This window comes from Misgurnus anguillicaudatus, chromosome 24 (assembly GCF_027580225.2).
Source record: "Misgurnus anguillicaudatus chromosome 24, ASM2758022v2, whole genome shotgun sequence".
NCBI lineage: Eukaryota > Metazoa > Chordata > Actinopteri > Cypriniformes > Cobitidae > Misgurnus > Misgurnus anguillicaudatus.
This window is the reverse complement of record NC_073360.2, coordinates 24,237,245-24,252,698: the sequence shown is the minus strand read 5'-3', so window position 1 is coordinate 24,252,698 and position 15,454 is coordinate 24,237,245. Positions and strand designations below refer to the sequence as shown.

Here is a 15,454-nt window from a genome sequence, read left to right as displayed (position 1 = left end):
GGAACATTTCCAACGTTACTTTGGATAGCTACATTGCTCCCCAAAGGGCTTATTCGGGAAGTTGACTATTGTATGTTTTATTGATGCCTTGCCTTTTTCCTCTTAATGTTGTTAGGAAGCCAATAGTTGAGTACACCTGTTACTGATTGTAAGGGTGTATAAACAAGTGTATAGTTAGCTGTTCCTTATGTCTGATAAAGGCCTTAAAAATGGTTGAAAAGTCTCTTGTTTTTAATCAAAGAGTGTGTTTACATGCACTTTCCTTCTCCTATTATGCTTAATACACTGTTAATGTATCATGGTAAAGTGTAAAAGTTTTCTTTTTTCTGGGAAATGTCATAAACGGCTAAAGCAAAATCCGATCTGCACAGGTAGATTTTTTCCCATCACCCCGATTTTGCATTACATGTAAACACCCAGGGTTCCCACGGGTCCTTGAAATCCTTGAAAGTTTGTAAATCTGGGGGGAAAATTCAAGGCCCTGGGAAGTTTTTGAAAATATACATAAATAGAAACAGGTCATTGAAAGTGCTTGAATCTATTTTATGCAAGAAGTTTTCTGGAAAAAAATCCATCTTATTTCCTGTGTTGTGTAGGATAATATCATAAAAATTGTTTCAAAAAAATGTGGTAAACTGTTAGCTTTAAATGCTTATATCTTCTGTATGTGAATGTTGATTTATACCAAAATGCTTTTTTGCATAGTTGTGTTTGACGCATGAAAACGTCTCGGGTTACGTATGTAACTGTTGTTCCCTGAGAAGGGAACGAGACGCTGCGTCTCCCTTGCTATACTTCCTGCGTCCCTGTATCGCCATCTCTGGCAATATTTCAGATAGCGATATACTTCCTGGCTCCCGCGTCACCATGTCTTTGTCATTAAGCTGGTTGAATTTGATATACACATTTACCCCTGGAGGCTTCCCCAAAGTGTCACCGCAGTGACGCAGCGCGAGTTCCCTCGAAAGGGAACTGTAACAATGTATCTTAAAAGGTAACATGATGTAACCTTGCTCTCACTTGAAATGTGTCCCCACGTTTAGTGCATGAATTTGAGGGTATTAGACCTGGAAAGTCCTTGAAAGGTCCTTGAATTTGAAGTTAACTAAGGTGTGGGAACCCTGAACGCCGTTGCCATCTCTCGCACAGTTTGTTCATGTGTGCATGTTCATTTGACCGTGAAACTGAGAAATTAAATACTTGTGTTACATTTGAAGGATCTGCAGACATGAGAAAAGATACAACAGTATAGCTTTTGGCCAATTTACCACCGGCTTTTTGAATGATAAGGCGGCCTATAGGCAGTGACATTACTGTTAGCGAGAAACCTAACAAATCTCCAAATTTCATGTAAACACTGTTTTCTTTTGTGAATGTAAACACACTCAATAAGTCTATTGTTTCTCTTCTGATGTTGTACCGTTTTTTTACTAAAATAAACCCAGTTTGACCCTAGCTGCCCAGGACTTCTGCCAGGGCTTGCTGTGGTATCTTTGATATGATCTCCTAATGAGTAAATACATGAAAAGCTCTTTATATTCAGCTCTATTCTAGATTCAGCTTTTTTTGGATGCCTCTCTCTTATTGTCAGTCGTCTCTCACTTCATCTCTTTTATTAGAAGTTAGCGGAAAGACTTGTTTCTTATCAGCTTCTGATTGGAAAGCTGCCAAAGCTCCTTCGCTCTTCAAATACTAACTCTATTTATTATTGTGAGGATTCAGCCATCTTTCCCGTCAGGACATGTGTAACCTTCTGTCACAAAATAGAAAGCTGTTAATAGCCCAGACAAAATCCATATGGAAGAGTTTGAGCTTATTTCATTCTGCGCTGAAAAATGCAAGTAATGGTAGCTTTGTTGTGTTATCAGGTGTTTCCGCATATGCATTGTTAAGGGAATGCATGTTGTTACTTTGCAAAAACTCAAATTCTTTGTACTTGACAATCACTACATTTGTCATTTCAAGAGCCATTGCCATGGGACCTCTGGTGACTCAGGGGTCAGTCTTCCTTTTCCAATTTATTTTCCCTACATGTACTATGTCGAATACTGATTATACATACAAGAAAGTGACCATGCATTTATCAGACCGAAATCAACATTAACACACTGGATAACATTTAGGATTACGGCTGTAATGATTGACTTATTGACTAGCACTGAACCATTGAATCAGTTTAAAGTGCCTTCCTTAAAACATTCAGCAAGAGTCGGTTATCACTTATTTATTGGTAAATGTCCACTACTAAATATTTCTTATGCAACACACGCCGCAGGCCACTTTTTTTTTTGTTTCTATTGGGAAGTACAGTCAGATGTCCAAATAATAGTTCTGCATGTTCTGTACAGTATCTTAGTCATTATTGCGTAAGTCCACTCTTCGGGTTTGTCAATAGTGCTAGACTTTGCCAATATTTAAATCTTGAAATCGAGTTAAATTTCAGCAATACATTCAAAACTGATTACGTATGAAAGTCGTGTGAGTTTAAAACTACATTTTTATATTTAGGTGAACAGTTTTACTTCCATCTCAACAGCATGGATCTCAACATCAATAATAATAAATAGAAAATGCTCGTTCAGCTTTTCTTGAACTAGGTTATTTTCTCCCAGAGACTAGTAGCCTGGTACTGCTGATCATAAATTGCAGTATCTGCGGATCAGCAAGTGTTGCTAAGTGTAGTTTTTCTGACCTGGTAAGAAAAAATAAAATAATTTAAATTAAAAACACGTCTGGACATCATTGTCCAGTTTTTGAACTTATATGAAGGTGAAATGAAGGTATAATAAGCTAATGTTACCTCGTGTAGATGTAAATGTTTGATATCATTCCAACAGCGTTCAGTCAAGCAACCTAATATGTTTCCACAAGACATGATTTTATGAGATTTTACAGTCCGAAATCTGTTTGTTATTAATAGTTGATTAATGTAATATTTGATTAATAATAATAATTTATTTCTCATACCATTCAACATCATGTAACATAATTAATACAGTTAGTCAAGTCTATGGCTTAAAGCTCACGTAACACACGCTGTTTCTGCATTTCTGATGTTAATCTGGAGTACCTATAGAGTAGTATTACATCCTTTATATCTCTGAAGAGTCTTTAGTTTAATCAGATTTATAAAAGAAAGATTAGCTTTACCGAATCTTTCCGATAACGTACGAAAAAATTAAGGAGTTACTACCGCGGGTGGAGCAAGTACGAGTCATGCAACACTTTATACAACACTCTATAACTTATGATTCACTACATGTTCGTGTCATTTATATAATATGCACGCCCCTATTTTCAACATAAACAGAAGTCTTACTTACCGCGTGCAACTCGTGACCCGGTTGGGAAAATCCACCGCATCAAACACGCACGCAAAACTCTGCTGCTACCCCGGATAATAAACTACATCCATCGTTTTCATAAGGCTGACTTTCTTCTCCTTACATCCAAAAACACACTTCTTCTTTCGTGCCTTTGTTAAGTTTTGAAATTAAACAAAGCTGTCGCGTGATGTGAATGTTTGTAAGTTCTAGCGTCTCCCGCTTATTGATGGTTTTCCCGCGGTTTTCCGGGGGAAGTGCCCATAAAAAGAAGTGATGCGTAGAAAACCCCTGAAACGTCAGTTGGACCTGTAATCGAAAAAAACTTTCCGAAACTTGTACGAACCCTGGTGAAGTGCATTCGTCACAGAAATACGCTGTAACACGCCCAACTGCTTTTTTGACACTTTGCCTACGTTTAACATGAGGAAACAAAACTGTGTTAATAAGTCAGAATGCTTGAAATACCATTGAGCAACCCCTTTAAGATGATTTTTTGAATAATAATATACATTACATAAGTGGTGGGCCATCAGAAAATGACTTATTGTTGTGCAACAGAGTAAAGCATTTAGTAGGCAAATAATATTTGTAAAATGTAAATGTTGTGAATATCACTTTTTTAAAGTAAACCTTCATAAAACTCTTTGCATTATCTTTGAATAATAGACCGTCAACAAAGTAATTTTTATACTTTTGACTCTTCAAAACACTTTTTCAAGAACCATTTATGTGATTTCTTTAGCAAAAAATTTTTTTTTACGGGGTTAATATTCGGGGTATAATATCTCATTTTGGGGTATATATCTAATTTCTCTTGGCTTTTTTTAATAAAGTAAAATTTGACTGTTATTCCTTGAAGTGTAAAATACCGTAATTTCTTTTTTTACTTTGCAATTAATCTGTTGATGTGTATTACAAGATGGATTAATTCAGATAGGACACCACTGAAGGCCTAGGTGAAAAATGCATGGACCGCCACTGCATTACATAAATTAACAAGCATTTCTAAGCGTACTTAACACATAATTCATTCAGTTTAATAATTTAAGTACTTCATATATTTTGAATGTTCATGAATGATTTATTTGTTTACTATAATAAGGACTAGATAATTAGTGGTATGACAGGACTGTTAATGACAGCATGTACTCTATGACCCATGTTGTCTTGTGTGCTTTAATGAGCCAATTGTGCCATAACCTTTTGTGCAAAGTGGGTAATATGTTACAAATTTGCCTACTTGGTTAGTGCATAATGTTAAATATTTATAATTCATAAAATAATTTTTTTCCAGTATTTTAGTGTTTTTAGACTTGACCTTGCTGCATGGTTTCTTTTGATGACAATCATAGGTCTTGTAAGTCCTTGTAAATTGAGTTATTAAGATGACATTGGTCCCTGATGATTCATAACCTTATTTCCAGTCTTACTGTAGATTAACCATCTGAAAGCTTTGTTTTTATAATCTTCACATCAATCAGTGATACATTGTGTTACAACAGAGAGGGCCAGATATGTTTGCTTAAACAGTATTAAAAGATCTGCTTAAAATGCACACAAACTACTTTTTGATCTCATGCATTTTGTTACAACCACCTTCATTGCCCCTCACTTTTTTAATCTCCTCCAGTCAGGTTGACCGCTTTCCACAGGTTTACATTCCATCATCTTTAGGCTGTGGTTGTTTTCATTTTCTCTGTTAAAGGATACATTGTTATCTGCCACTGTAAGGTATTGATATTGGAGCTGAATGACAGATTGGATTAGGGAAGCGATTTTGAGGTCTCTGTTAGCCTCAGGCAGATCAGTCAACCGCCGCTGTTATCTCATATTTCCTACTGTTTAGAAAAACATTAAGCTTATAAGCAAAGTCTTAAAAATAGTGACACACCAGGGAGGCCCTGTCACTATGGCATATTGTGCCTGAACTTTTTATTTTACTGTTTTTGACTGAGCTCTCTGATGGTGGTGTTTTTGGAAGTCACTTTGGATGAAAGTATCTGCTCAATGAATAAATGCAAATTATGATGGGTGACACAAATGTAACATTTAAAGGAACAGTATGTAAGAAATGTATATCAGTTAATCATAAAATGGCCCTGATATGTCACTAGACATTAAGAAATCATTTTCATTTCAAATACTTATATCACTGACAACAGTGGTCTGGCCAGGATATTGTCATTTAAAGAGTGGAGTTGTAGCCCTCAACTGATGTTTATGTTGTCATTTTGTGTATTGGCCACCAGTTGTGTGATTGCAGTACCAGTTTTAGCCACAAGTTTTGTGATTGCAATACCAGTTTTGGCCACAATCCTACATACTATTCCTTTAACTCATTCCCTGCCAGCCTTTTTTAAAGGTCCCGTTCTTTCTGTGTTTTTGAAGCTTTGATTGTGTTTACAGTGCGCAATATAACATGTGTTCATGTTTCAAGTGTAAAAACGCAGTATTTTTCACACAATTTATTTTTCTGTATAGCGCTGTTTTCACTGTCCTCAAAACGGGCTGATGTCTTCCTTGTTCTGTGAAGTCCCTCCTTCAGAAATTTGTATCGAGTTCTGATTGTGTAGTTTGTTTAGTGTGTTGTGATTCGATAGCAGCTTAGCCTGCCGTTAGCTTAGCTGGCGACTGACGTATTCCTGTGGGCGGAGTTTAGTTAACAAACTGTTCTAGTGATGTCATTAAAGCAGGAAGTAGAGGGCTGTATTCCAAAGCGGCCGTTCGCTGTAGGCTTTGAAAGAAGAATTCTGTTAAAGAAAATATATTACCTGCCAGTGAACATTTTACAGGTATTATTTATGCTATCACTGTAAAAAAATCTGTAGAAATTACAATGGTATTGCAGCTGGGTTGCTGGTAAATTACCGTAGATTTAAATTTATGTTATTTACGGTAAGTTACCGGCAACCCAGCTGCAAATTTCTACAGAATTTTTTTACAGTATAGCAACATTACACACTAACTAGGGTTTAAAAAATGGGATCAGAAAGAACGTGACCTTTAAAAAGTTGCTCGCCATTAATTTTTTGCAATTTTCACAAAAAATGCACTAATATATATATATATATATATATATATATATATATATATATATATATATATATATATATATATATATATATATATATATATATATATATATATATATATATATATATATATATATATATATATATATATATATATATATATATATATATATATATATTTATAATGAAAAAACAGACCTTCTGCTTTCAAACAAAATGTGGAAAGAAAACGTTTCATTCTATCTTCATTTGTTTTCTTTTTATAACCTTAAATATGGGTAGGTTACCTCAAAAATACAAAATTTTGAGCAAAAAGCTGAAATAATTGCAGTTTTGTAGAGGAATTTGGTTCAAAACAAAATCAAAACATACACAGAGTTTTAAATGTTGAAAAATTTGTTTTTGCTGCAGTTTATTATTAGTGGACTTTTATTAGTTTATTTATTAGTTTTTTATTAGCTTTTTTTATTAGTGGATAGTAGCGGAATTACAGATTACCATAAAAAAAACGTCAGGAAAGGGTTGTTGGCAGAGAAATGTTTTCTCTTAATTAACGAGAAAACTTGTCAATGGCGGGGAGAAGTTAATATAAAGACTAATATGCAATATTTTGATATGTTTAGATGTCAGGCCATATACATTAGTTGGTTGATGTTATGTAGATGTTGTGAACATTAATAAATATGCTGTACTGTTAGTACTGCAGTGCATAAAGTAATAATTTGGAATAATACATTGGGGGTGTTTTATAGATACAATATAAAAGTTAATTTGTAAAGTCTTGCATACATTTGGTTCATTTTCATGATTGTTAATCCTGAGGAATCTTTGTATTGCTGTTTTACCCTTAGATTGTCCTCATGGGTTACTCAGTACCAAAAAAATCACACTTTCCCAGAAAAACATTGATCTTTAAGTTCAGTTACAAATGTAAATCATTTTCTGCTGAGTAATGTTATAAAGAAAAACTATGTGGTTTAGAGTTTTGGTCCCCCATGCAAGAATCACATTTCTTCACATTGTTTGTGTGTTTCCTTTGTTTTGTCTATTTTCATTTCCATGTTTAAGTGACACTCACTGGCTTTGAGATGATAAAACATACGGTTACATACAAAACAACAAAGCTTTTGTTTAATACTATAATAAGCATGTGTGAAATGATATAGCATCTTAATAGTATGTGTCTTCGCTGGTATTGAACCCATGACCGTCTGTGCTGCAAACGCAATGCTTTACCAATGAGCTAGGAAAAATTTCCTCATAATTATCACATAAATTCTCCCGCATGTCCTGTTTACTGCCATCGAATACTGCAAAGCATCTTTCCAAGTTTCTCTGAGAATCTATAAACAGTCCCAAGCAAACAGCAATCTTGGTTTCAATCCAGGCACTGTAGCTTTGATCCTGTACAGTACATCACTACGGCTTAATGACAACACAACTTTCTGGTTGTTATTCTTTGTGTGCACAGTAGCTCTGTTTGACATACAGTATGATGTACCAAGTGAATGTGGAAAATAACTGACATATATTTATATTATAAGTTAGTATTTGCTTACACTCAATCACCCACAAAAATTACAAATGGAAAAAAATGATTGGTGCCTTGTGCATCTTTTAGTAATTCTGCATAAATAGTTTTTGAAAGACACTTGCATCTATTAATGGTTAAATATGCAGGACTTTAAGGCTTATTATAATTTAAACGGATGAGTTACAAAAAAAATCATCCCCCTTACAGTTGTCATGAAGGGCAAAAAATACAGACCAAAAACACTTTTTGTACCAGGCTGTAAAGATATTATTTTCTACTGTGAAGTTGGGCATTTTAACATGGAGGTCTATGGGAATCCCTTTTGGAGCCAGCTCTAGTGGCCAGTCGATGAATTGCAGTTTAAGTCACTTCCGTATTAGCTTCATTAGAGAGATCGGAAGGTTGCTCCTCGGTTGTGATTCGACAGCAGCTTTGCTTAGCAAAGCCGTTTGAGTTGCCGACTAACGTATTCCTGTAGGTGGAGTTTAGTCAAAAACTCTTATATTGACGTCATTCAAGTAGAAGTAGAGGGCTGTAGTCCAAACCGGCCGTTCGCTGTAGGCTTTGAAATATGAATTCTGTTAAAGAACATATATCGCCTGGCAGTGAATTTTGAGCTTTATCATTTTACAGGTATTATTTATGCTCTAACAGCAACATTATATACTAACTAAAGTTGGAAAAATTGGATCAGGAAGAACATGACCTTTAAAGGATTAGTCCATTTTCTTAAAAAAAAATCCAGAAAATTTACTCACCACCATGTCATCGAAAATGTTGATGTTTTTCTTTGTTCAGACGAGAAGAAATTATGTTTTTTGAGGAAAACATTCCAGGATTTTTCTCATTTAATGGACTTTAATGGACCCCAACACTTAATGTTTTAATGCCGTTTCAAAAGACTCTAAATGATCCCAAACGAGGTATAAGAGTCTTATCTAGCGAAACGATTGTCATTTTTGACAAGAAAAAAAAATGCACTTTTAAATCACAATTTCTCGTCTATCTCCGGTCCTGTGACGCGCCAGTGCGACCTCGCATAATTGCGTAATGTCCTGGAAAAGTCACATGTTAAATATATGAAACCCACATTTGGGGACCATTGTAAACAATAAACTGACACAAAGACATTAATTTGTAGTTTCGCATACATCATCCGTGACCTCTTGACGTGATGACGTATTACGTGAGGTCGCGCTGGCGCGTCACAGGACCGGAGATAGACGAGAATTTGTGGTTAAAAAGTGATTTTTTTTATTTTTCTTGTCAAAAATGACAATTGTTTTGCTAGATAAGACCCTTATACCTCATTTGGGATCGTTAAGAGTCCTTTGAAACTGCAATTTTAACCAGCATTAAAACTGTTAGTGTTGGGGTCCATTAAAGTCCATAAAAATGAGAAAAATCCTGGAATGTTTTCATCAAAAAACATAATTTCTTTTACATTTTTTACATTTTGGATGACATGGTGGTGAGTAAATTATCTGGAAATTTTTTAAGAAAATAGACTAATCCTTTAAATCTCCCATTGTTAGCAAACACATATATGTGACCCTATCCGTAAAATCCAGGCTGAAGTCTCATAATCAAAAGATGAGATTGGGAGCATCAAAGTTTGATTTTAATCATTGATTTTACATTATTCATGTTGATCTTACTCAGTCATTATTAAAGATATCAAGGTTATATTTTCAACATCAATAATTTTGCAATGATTCATAAAATTGTAAAAAAATAAAATACTTAAAGGATCTCACACAATCACTCTCTGCCCTCTTTTGCAGATGGATGTTGTTGGACACACCAAAGAACATTAGTCATTGTGCAACCTTCAGAGAAAGTTATGGAAACGACTGCTGACCCCTAAATAAAACCCACGGTGATCCGCGGGGATCATTTCACAAGGATTAATGGCACGCCTTTTTTTCATTTACTTCTGTGACCATGAGTTTATGGTTAATAGACTAACCATGAAATATTGTTAAGACATGTGACACAACAGACCCACCATGCTAGACCAAAGTGGGCTACAGTGTCAGTACAGGAAAGCCAAAATGAATCTTTCTTCCACTTAAATATGGCTTGAGTTGGGACCATAGATGGTTTCGATGATTATTTAAGTCTCAGAGGAAGCAAAGAGACCATGTGTAACATCTCAACCTCGTGCAATGTTGACTCGAACATAGACCAGTTCTTCCAGCCGGTGCTATACATAATTGTCATTGTACTCGGCTTCCCCACCAACTGCATGGCCCTGTGGGCCGCATACATGCAGGTAAAACAGAAAAACGAGCTGGGTATCTACTTGATGAACCTCTCTGTGGCTGACATCTTGTACATAGCCACTTTGCCCCTGTGGATAGATTATTTCGTGCATCATGACAACTGGATCCACGGCCAGGTGTCCTGCAAGCTCTTCGGTTTCATCTTTTACACCAACATTTACGTCAGCATCGCCTTTCTTTGTTGCATATCCGTGGATCGCTACTTGGCCGTGGCTCATCCTCTCAAGTTCGCTAAAGTCCGTCGGGTGAAAACGGCCGTGCTGGTCAGCGCTGTCGTCTGGGTGACTGAAATAGTGGCTAATTCTGCACCTCTCTTCCACGACGAACTGTTTAAGGATCGCTTCAACCATACCTTCTGCTTTGAAAAGTACCCAATGCAGGACTGGGTGGCTGGTATGAACCTTTATCGCACTTTTTTGGGATTCCTGGCACCTTGGGGTGTGATGCTGGCAGCGTACAGAGGTATCCTGAGAGCTGTGCGAGGTAACGTCTCCACTGAACGACAGGAGAAGGCCAAAATCAAGAGGCTGGCCCTCAGTTTGATCCTCATCGTTCTCCTCTGCTTCGCTCCCTACCACGTCCTCCTGCTGTGGCGTAGCGTGATGTTCCTCAGCGATCCCTGTGACTGTAGTGCCGAGGAGGACTTGTTTGGCGCGTATCATGTGGCTCTAGCACTCACTAGTCTCAACTGTGTGGCGGACCCCATCCTTTACTGCTTTGTGAACGAAGGGGCCCGTAACGACGTCACCCGGGCTCTGACCGCCCTCATGGGTCTCTTCCATCGAGGGAAAATGGACGCACTGATGGGGAATTCTCTCACCGTGGAGACGCCTCTATCAGTGAAGAAGCCTGATTTGTATAATGGAGTCAAGGCTAATGCATACAAAACGGACATTGAAGTGCTCAAAGACGAGTGCCTTCAAATGACCATTCTCAGTGTTAGAAAGTGAAACCAAATGTGGATTTAACACACAGGGGCCCAAGACGAATTTGGTTATGTAATGCTGTCTTAAATGCGGTGTATGTATTTTATCCGCTTGTTAAGTCATGACGTAAGGAATACTGTTTCCAGGTCCAAGCCTCCACTCATTTCAATAGAGGATATTATTTAAACAAAGCAGTATTTATTCATATCACATGTTTAAGTGAAAATTGTATAAACAATGAAAACAGCAGTCTCCAGGCTCACAGAATTACCGACAGCAATATATCAATAATTCGGATTTTGTTATGGAGATAAAAATTAGGATCATGTTTTTGGCAGAGTGTATATTAGCGGGATTTTTTATTTCCCTATGGCATTTGAGATCGGTTGGACCCGGAAGCGCTGCATGACGTCAGACTTAACAAGCGGATTGCATTGGATATTTCAAAATATCAAACCAAGCGACATCCAAACAAATTATGCTGAATGTTTTCTCATAACTAATTTATTTAGATCTTTTAATATTTACTTTAACCAACTGTTACCACAGTGCATTGCAATGTATACATTTTAGCAGGATGTGTGTTCTTTGGGTTTGAACCCATCACCTTTTGTGCTGCTAACACAATCCTCTACCAACTGAGCTATGCAGGAGCTTATCATGTTAGCTTGAACAGGACAAACAGAAAATATCCTAATACACTATTAAAAATAAAGGTGCTTCACGATGCCAAAGAAGGGCCATTTTTGGCTAAATGGTACCATAAACGGTGTTGGGGGTAACGCATTACAAGTAACATGCATTACGTAATAATATTACTTTTCTGAAGTAACGAGTAAAGTAACGCATTACTTTTTAAATGTACACATTAATATTTGAGTTACTTTTTTAGTTAAATTAATTCAATAAAAAAATGTATGTACTGAATTAAACATAACGTAGTCACATTATGCACTTTATGCGTACATGCCTAGCGTGCCGCACAAGCCCTGAAAAGTGAAGCCAAAACGTTTTGATCGCCCCCCAGTGACTGGTCCCAGTATAGGTCATAAACCATGCCTCCCCCATCGTATTCAATGGGACTTGAGACCAACTAAACAATTACACTTCAATTATCTTTTTTCTGAAGCTGGTTTCTATCATTTACTGTAGTTTTTATCACGCTGATGTAAATCCAAGTGTTTGTTTTTAAAATAAGTTTATTTTTAGTTAGTTATTTAATGCTATAAAAACAGTGGTGCCACTTCATGATTGAAAGCTGTAATATGCACATTCTGCGAGGGCGGCGCCTTCATTTCGCGGCTTTACTTCCTGCTCACTACTGCGCAGGACTGGTCCCAAAATCGCTACTCGCAGACTCAAGACCCAAGATGTCAGAGCCGTATCGGGACACTGGCGGCTTCACTTTTCACCAATGGAAGAGAGCGAACGGGCGTCGTCCATCTTTTTTACAGTCTATGGTACATGCCTGTGTGGAAACAGTTTGAGTCAGAAACTGAGATGGCAGGCCAGAGCTCGACATTTTTGTGATGAAATATGCAATTTCTGAATGCAGAACTTTTCAGTCATAAAAACACCTGCAAGGCCTGAAAGAGATCAAGCCTCAGCTAAGAAAAAGTAACATAAAAGTAACTAAAAAGTAACGTAAGCATTACTTTCCAAGTAATTGAGTAACGCTATTAGTTAGCTTTTTTGGGATTAAAGGTGTAGTGTGTAGATTTTAGCGGATTTTTAACCTCTAGTGGGGAGTTTGCGAATTGCACCCCTCCCTTTTGAAGCACAAAGACAAGCTACGGTAGCCATCATAGGACAAACATGTCATCGTCTGAGACAACATAATGACAAATGCGCTATGTAGAGTACTTTTTCCATTTAGGGATCCTGTAAAAACATGATGCCGCAAAATGGCGGCCTCCATGTAAGGGGACCCGCTGTGTATGTAGATAACAACTCATTCTAAGGTAATAAAAACAATACAGTTCATTTTTTAAAGTCTTTATACACCAATGAAAACATAGTTATCTATATTATATTGCATTGCTGTTAAAAGAACTTTCTAAAATTTATACACTGCACCTTTAATATTGTAATGCATTACTTTTAAAAGTAACTTTCCCCAACACTGACCATAAATCGCAGTCGTTCTCAAACTTTTTCTGTGTGTCCCCATCTCCATTGTGTACGGTGCATCACTTTGTGCCCCCCCCAAAAAAAATGTATGACATAAAACATTCTAAAACTTAAAATTTGGATTAAACAAAACATATTAAATTCCAACATTGTTAGTAGCCTTAATTTTCTGAGGTATTTAAGATAAATTAATATGTTTTGTCATAAAACTGGGCCCCCCAGCACCATATTGTGCCCTCCAGTTTGAGAAACATTGCAAAAATAACCTTCACGTTCAAAGAGTTGAATAAAAGTTCTTGAGATTATTAAAAGGTATGAAAGAAATAAAGATCAGATGCTAAACCCTCTTAAGTGCATCTGACATGTTTTCTTGTAATTGATCATTTTTATCAGACTTTTAATGGATTCTGCCAACACACCTGTATTTCTAAATGGCCTGAGGCTGGGATGAAATGGATTTGTAGCGGAAGTTTTTGATTAACGTATAATACATGCCGAAAGCATTTGGTTTATATCATTATCTCATTTTTAACAGAGATGGCGCTTAGCGTTTTTTGCATCTGAGCTCCTCAAATGATTCTTTAAAGAACCTGAATGGTGGTGGCATTGCTGTAAAAAAGCACCTTTATTTTTAAGAGTGTCTCTATTTAGGATTATATTGTATAATTTTGCTTTTACCAGCTTTCTTTTAAATAAATGACACTTGGTTGGATATTTTTATATTTAATGCATAATCGTACTATTTTTAATGTGGATAAAGCATAAGGGCTTTGTGTACAACAGCTATGTGTACCTCAAGTTTTTTCCTGAAACACTTTCTATGATAAAATTCAATGTGTCTTTTATTTGGAGAGGAGGACCAATATCTACAAAATGTTGATGTTAAATTCCCTTGTCCTTTTGAATGTTCATCGTGCCTGCCATCGGTGTCTGTCTTTTTAAATTTTATAGGAAGTATACTCTGCAATGACTGTTTAATTTATTTTGTAGCTCATGTCACAGTCAACACAAATACCGACTGCGAATGACTGTTGTATGGGGATGTTTAAGACAAGCCTTATGATGTATCAATATTCTGGACCATATCCTGTAAAAAGCCTTCTGTAGTGTTCCAGAGGTACATGTTTGTCTGATTTAATCCTCTCTGTTCAGTGACCCACAAATACCCCAAATGGAAACAGTGTTTCCAAACAGTGGGCTTTGCACTTGTTTACATTTTTCTTCAGTAGTTCCAGATTGTCCTGAATGTCAACCACGAGAAAAAGTGCAATGTAATGGGATTGTTGTTATGCCAAAATAAAATAAATGATGTGCTTGTGTTGTGTGATGATCTTTTCTTTATAGATGCTTTCTTGGAGAACAGGTGTTGTAAAAGGAAGCAAATGTGATATGTAAATAAAAGAGGAAATAAATGTCATGCATTAATCATAATGAAAACAAGATTTATAACCCATGGTAGCTTTAATAGCCTTTGGTACACTCAAAAAAAATGATGCTAAATAGCACTAAAAGTTGGTGACTGGCTCGTAATCACATGGGAACCATTTTTAGTGCTAAACATCATATGGTGATATATAGGTGCCAAAAATGGTTCCCCTAAGCTTTTAAGCACTATTTTTTTATAGTGTAATGGAAAACTAACAAACAGGCTCTTCATGTCAAGAAGTATCCAATTTACTCCAAAACAGTAGAAATGTTCAAGGATGCATTCTTATATATCCTATAAACACAAGATTTTATATCCAAAATATTTATGTTTGCTATTTTAATCCACAAATTCCTCTGTGTCGTACAAAAGATGTAAACATTTACATTTTGTCAAAATAATCATTTACTGGGGGGAAATTGTGTAAACATTTGATGTGCATATTGTATACTGTGCTGATGAAACAATGTTAGATGGAATTTAGATAAGATTTGTTGGAAGGAAATAGTTTGCAAGTTAAAGCATTATGTAAAACATACTGTATGCTTGTTTATAAATATGTTCTGCAGCTAACATTTACATATTTACCTTTCTGTGGCTGAAGTTTTGTCTTTCTGCTATTACTCATGCATCCAACAATGGTAAATGGACTGCATTTATATAGCGCTTTCATGACCAAAAGCCATCCAAAGCGCTTTACATATTCCCTCACATTCACTCACACAACGATGGCGGTGTCAGCCATACAAGGCGCCATCCAGCTCGTCGGGAGCATCTCTGGGATTTGTTGTCCTG

The 15,454-nt window shown here is 36.3% G+C and overlaps 1 protein-coding gene across 2 annotated transcripts in view; it reads left to right on the top strand.

The window, feature by feature from the left end:
- Window positions 1-14,557, top strand: part of gpr4 (G protein-coupled receptor 4) — a 29,907-nt gene extending 15,350 nt beyond the window's left edge. For both annotated transcript variants that reach the window (XM_055196720.2, XM_055196721.2), the window contains exon 2: window positions 9,677-14,557. In XM_055196720.2, the coding sequence (XP_055052695.2) occupies window positions 10,036-11,127 (1,092 nt within the window). In that variant the 5' untranslated portion in view covers window positions 9,677-10,035 and the 3' untranslated portion in view covers window positions 11,128-14,557. The remainder of the gene's footprint in view (window positions 1-9,676) is intronic.
- The last annotated feature ends 897 nt before the right edge of the window (window positions 14,558-15,454 follow it).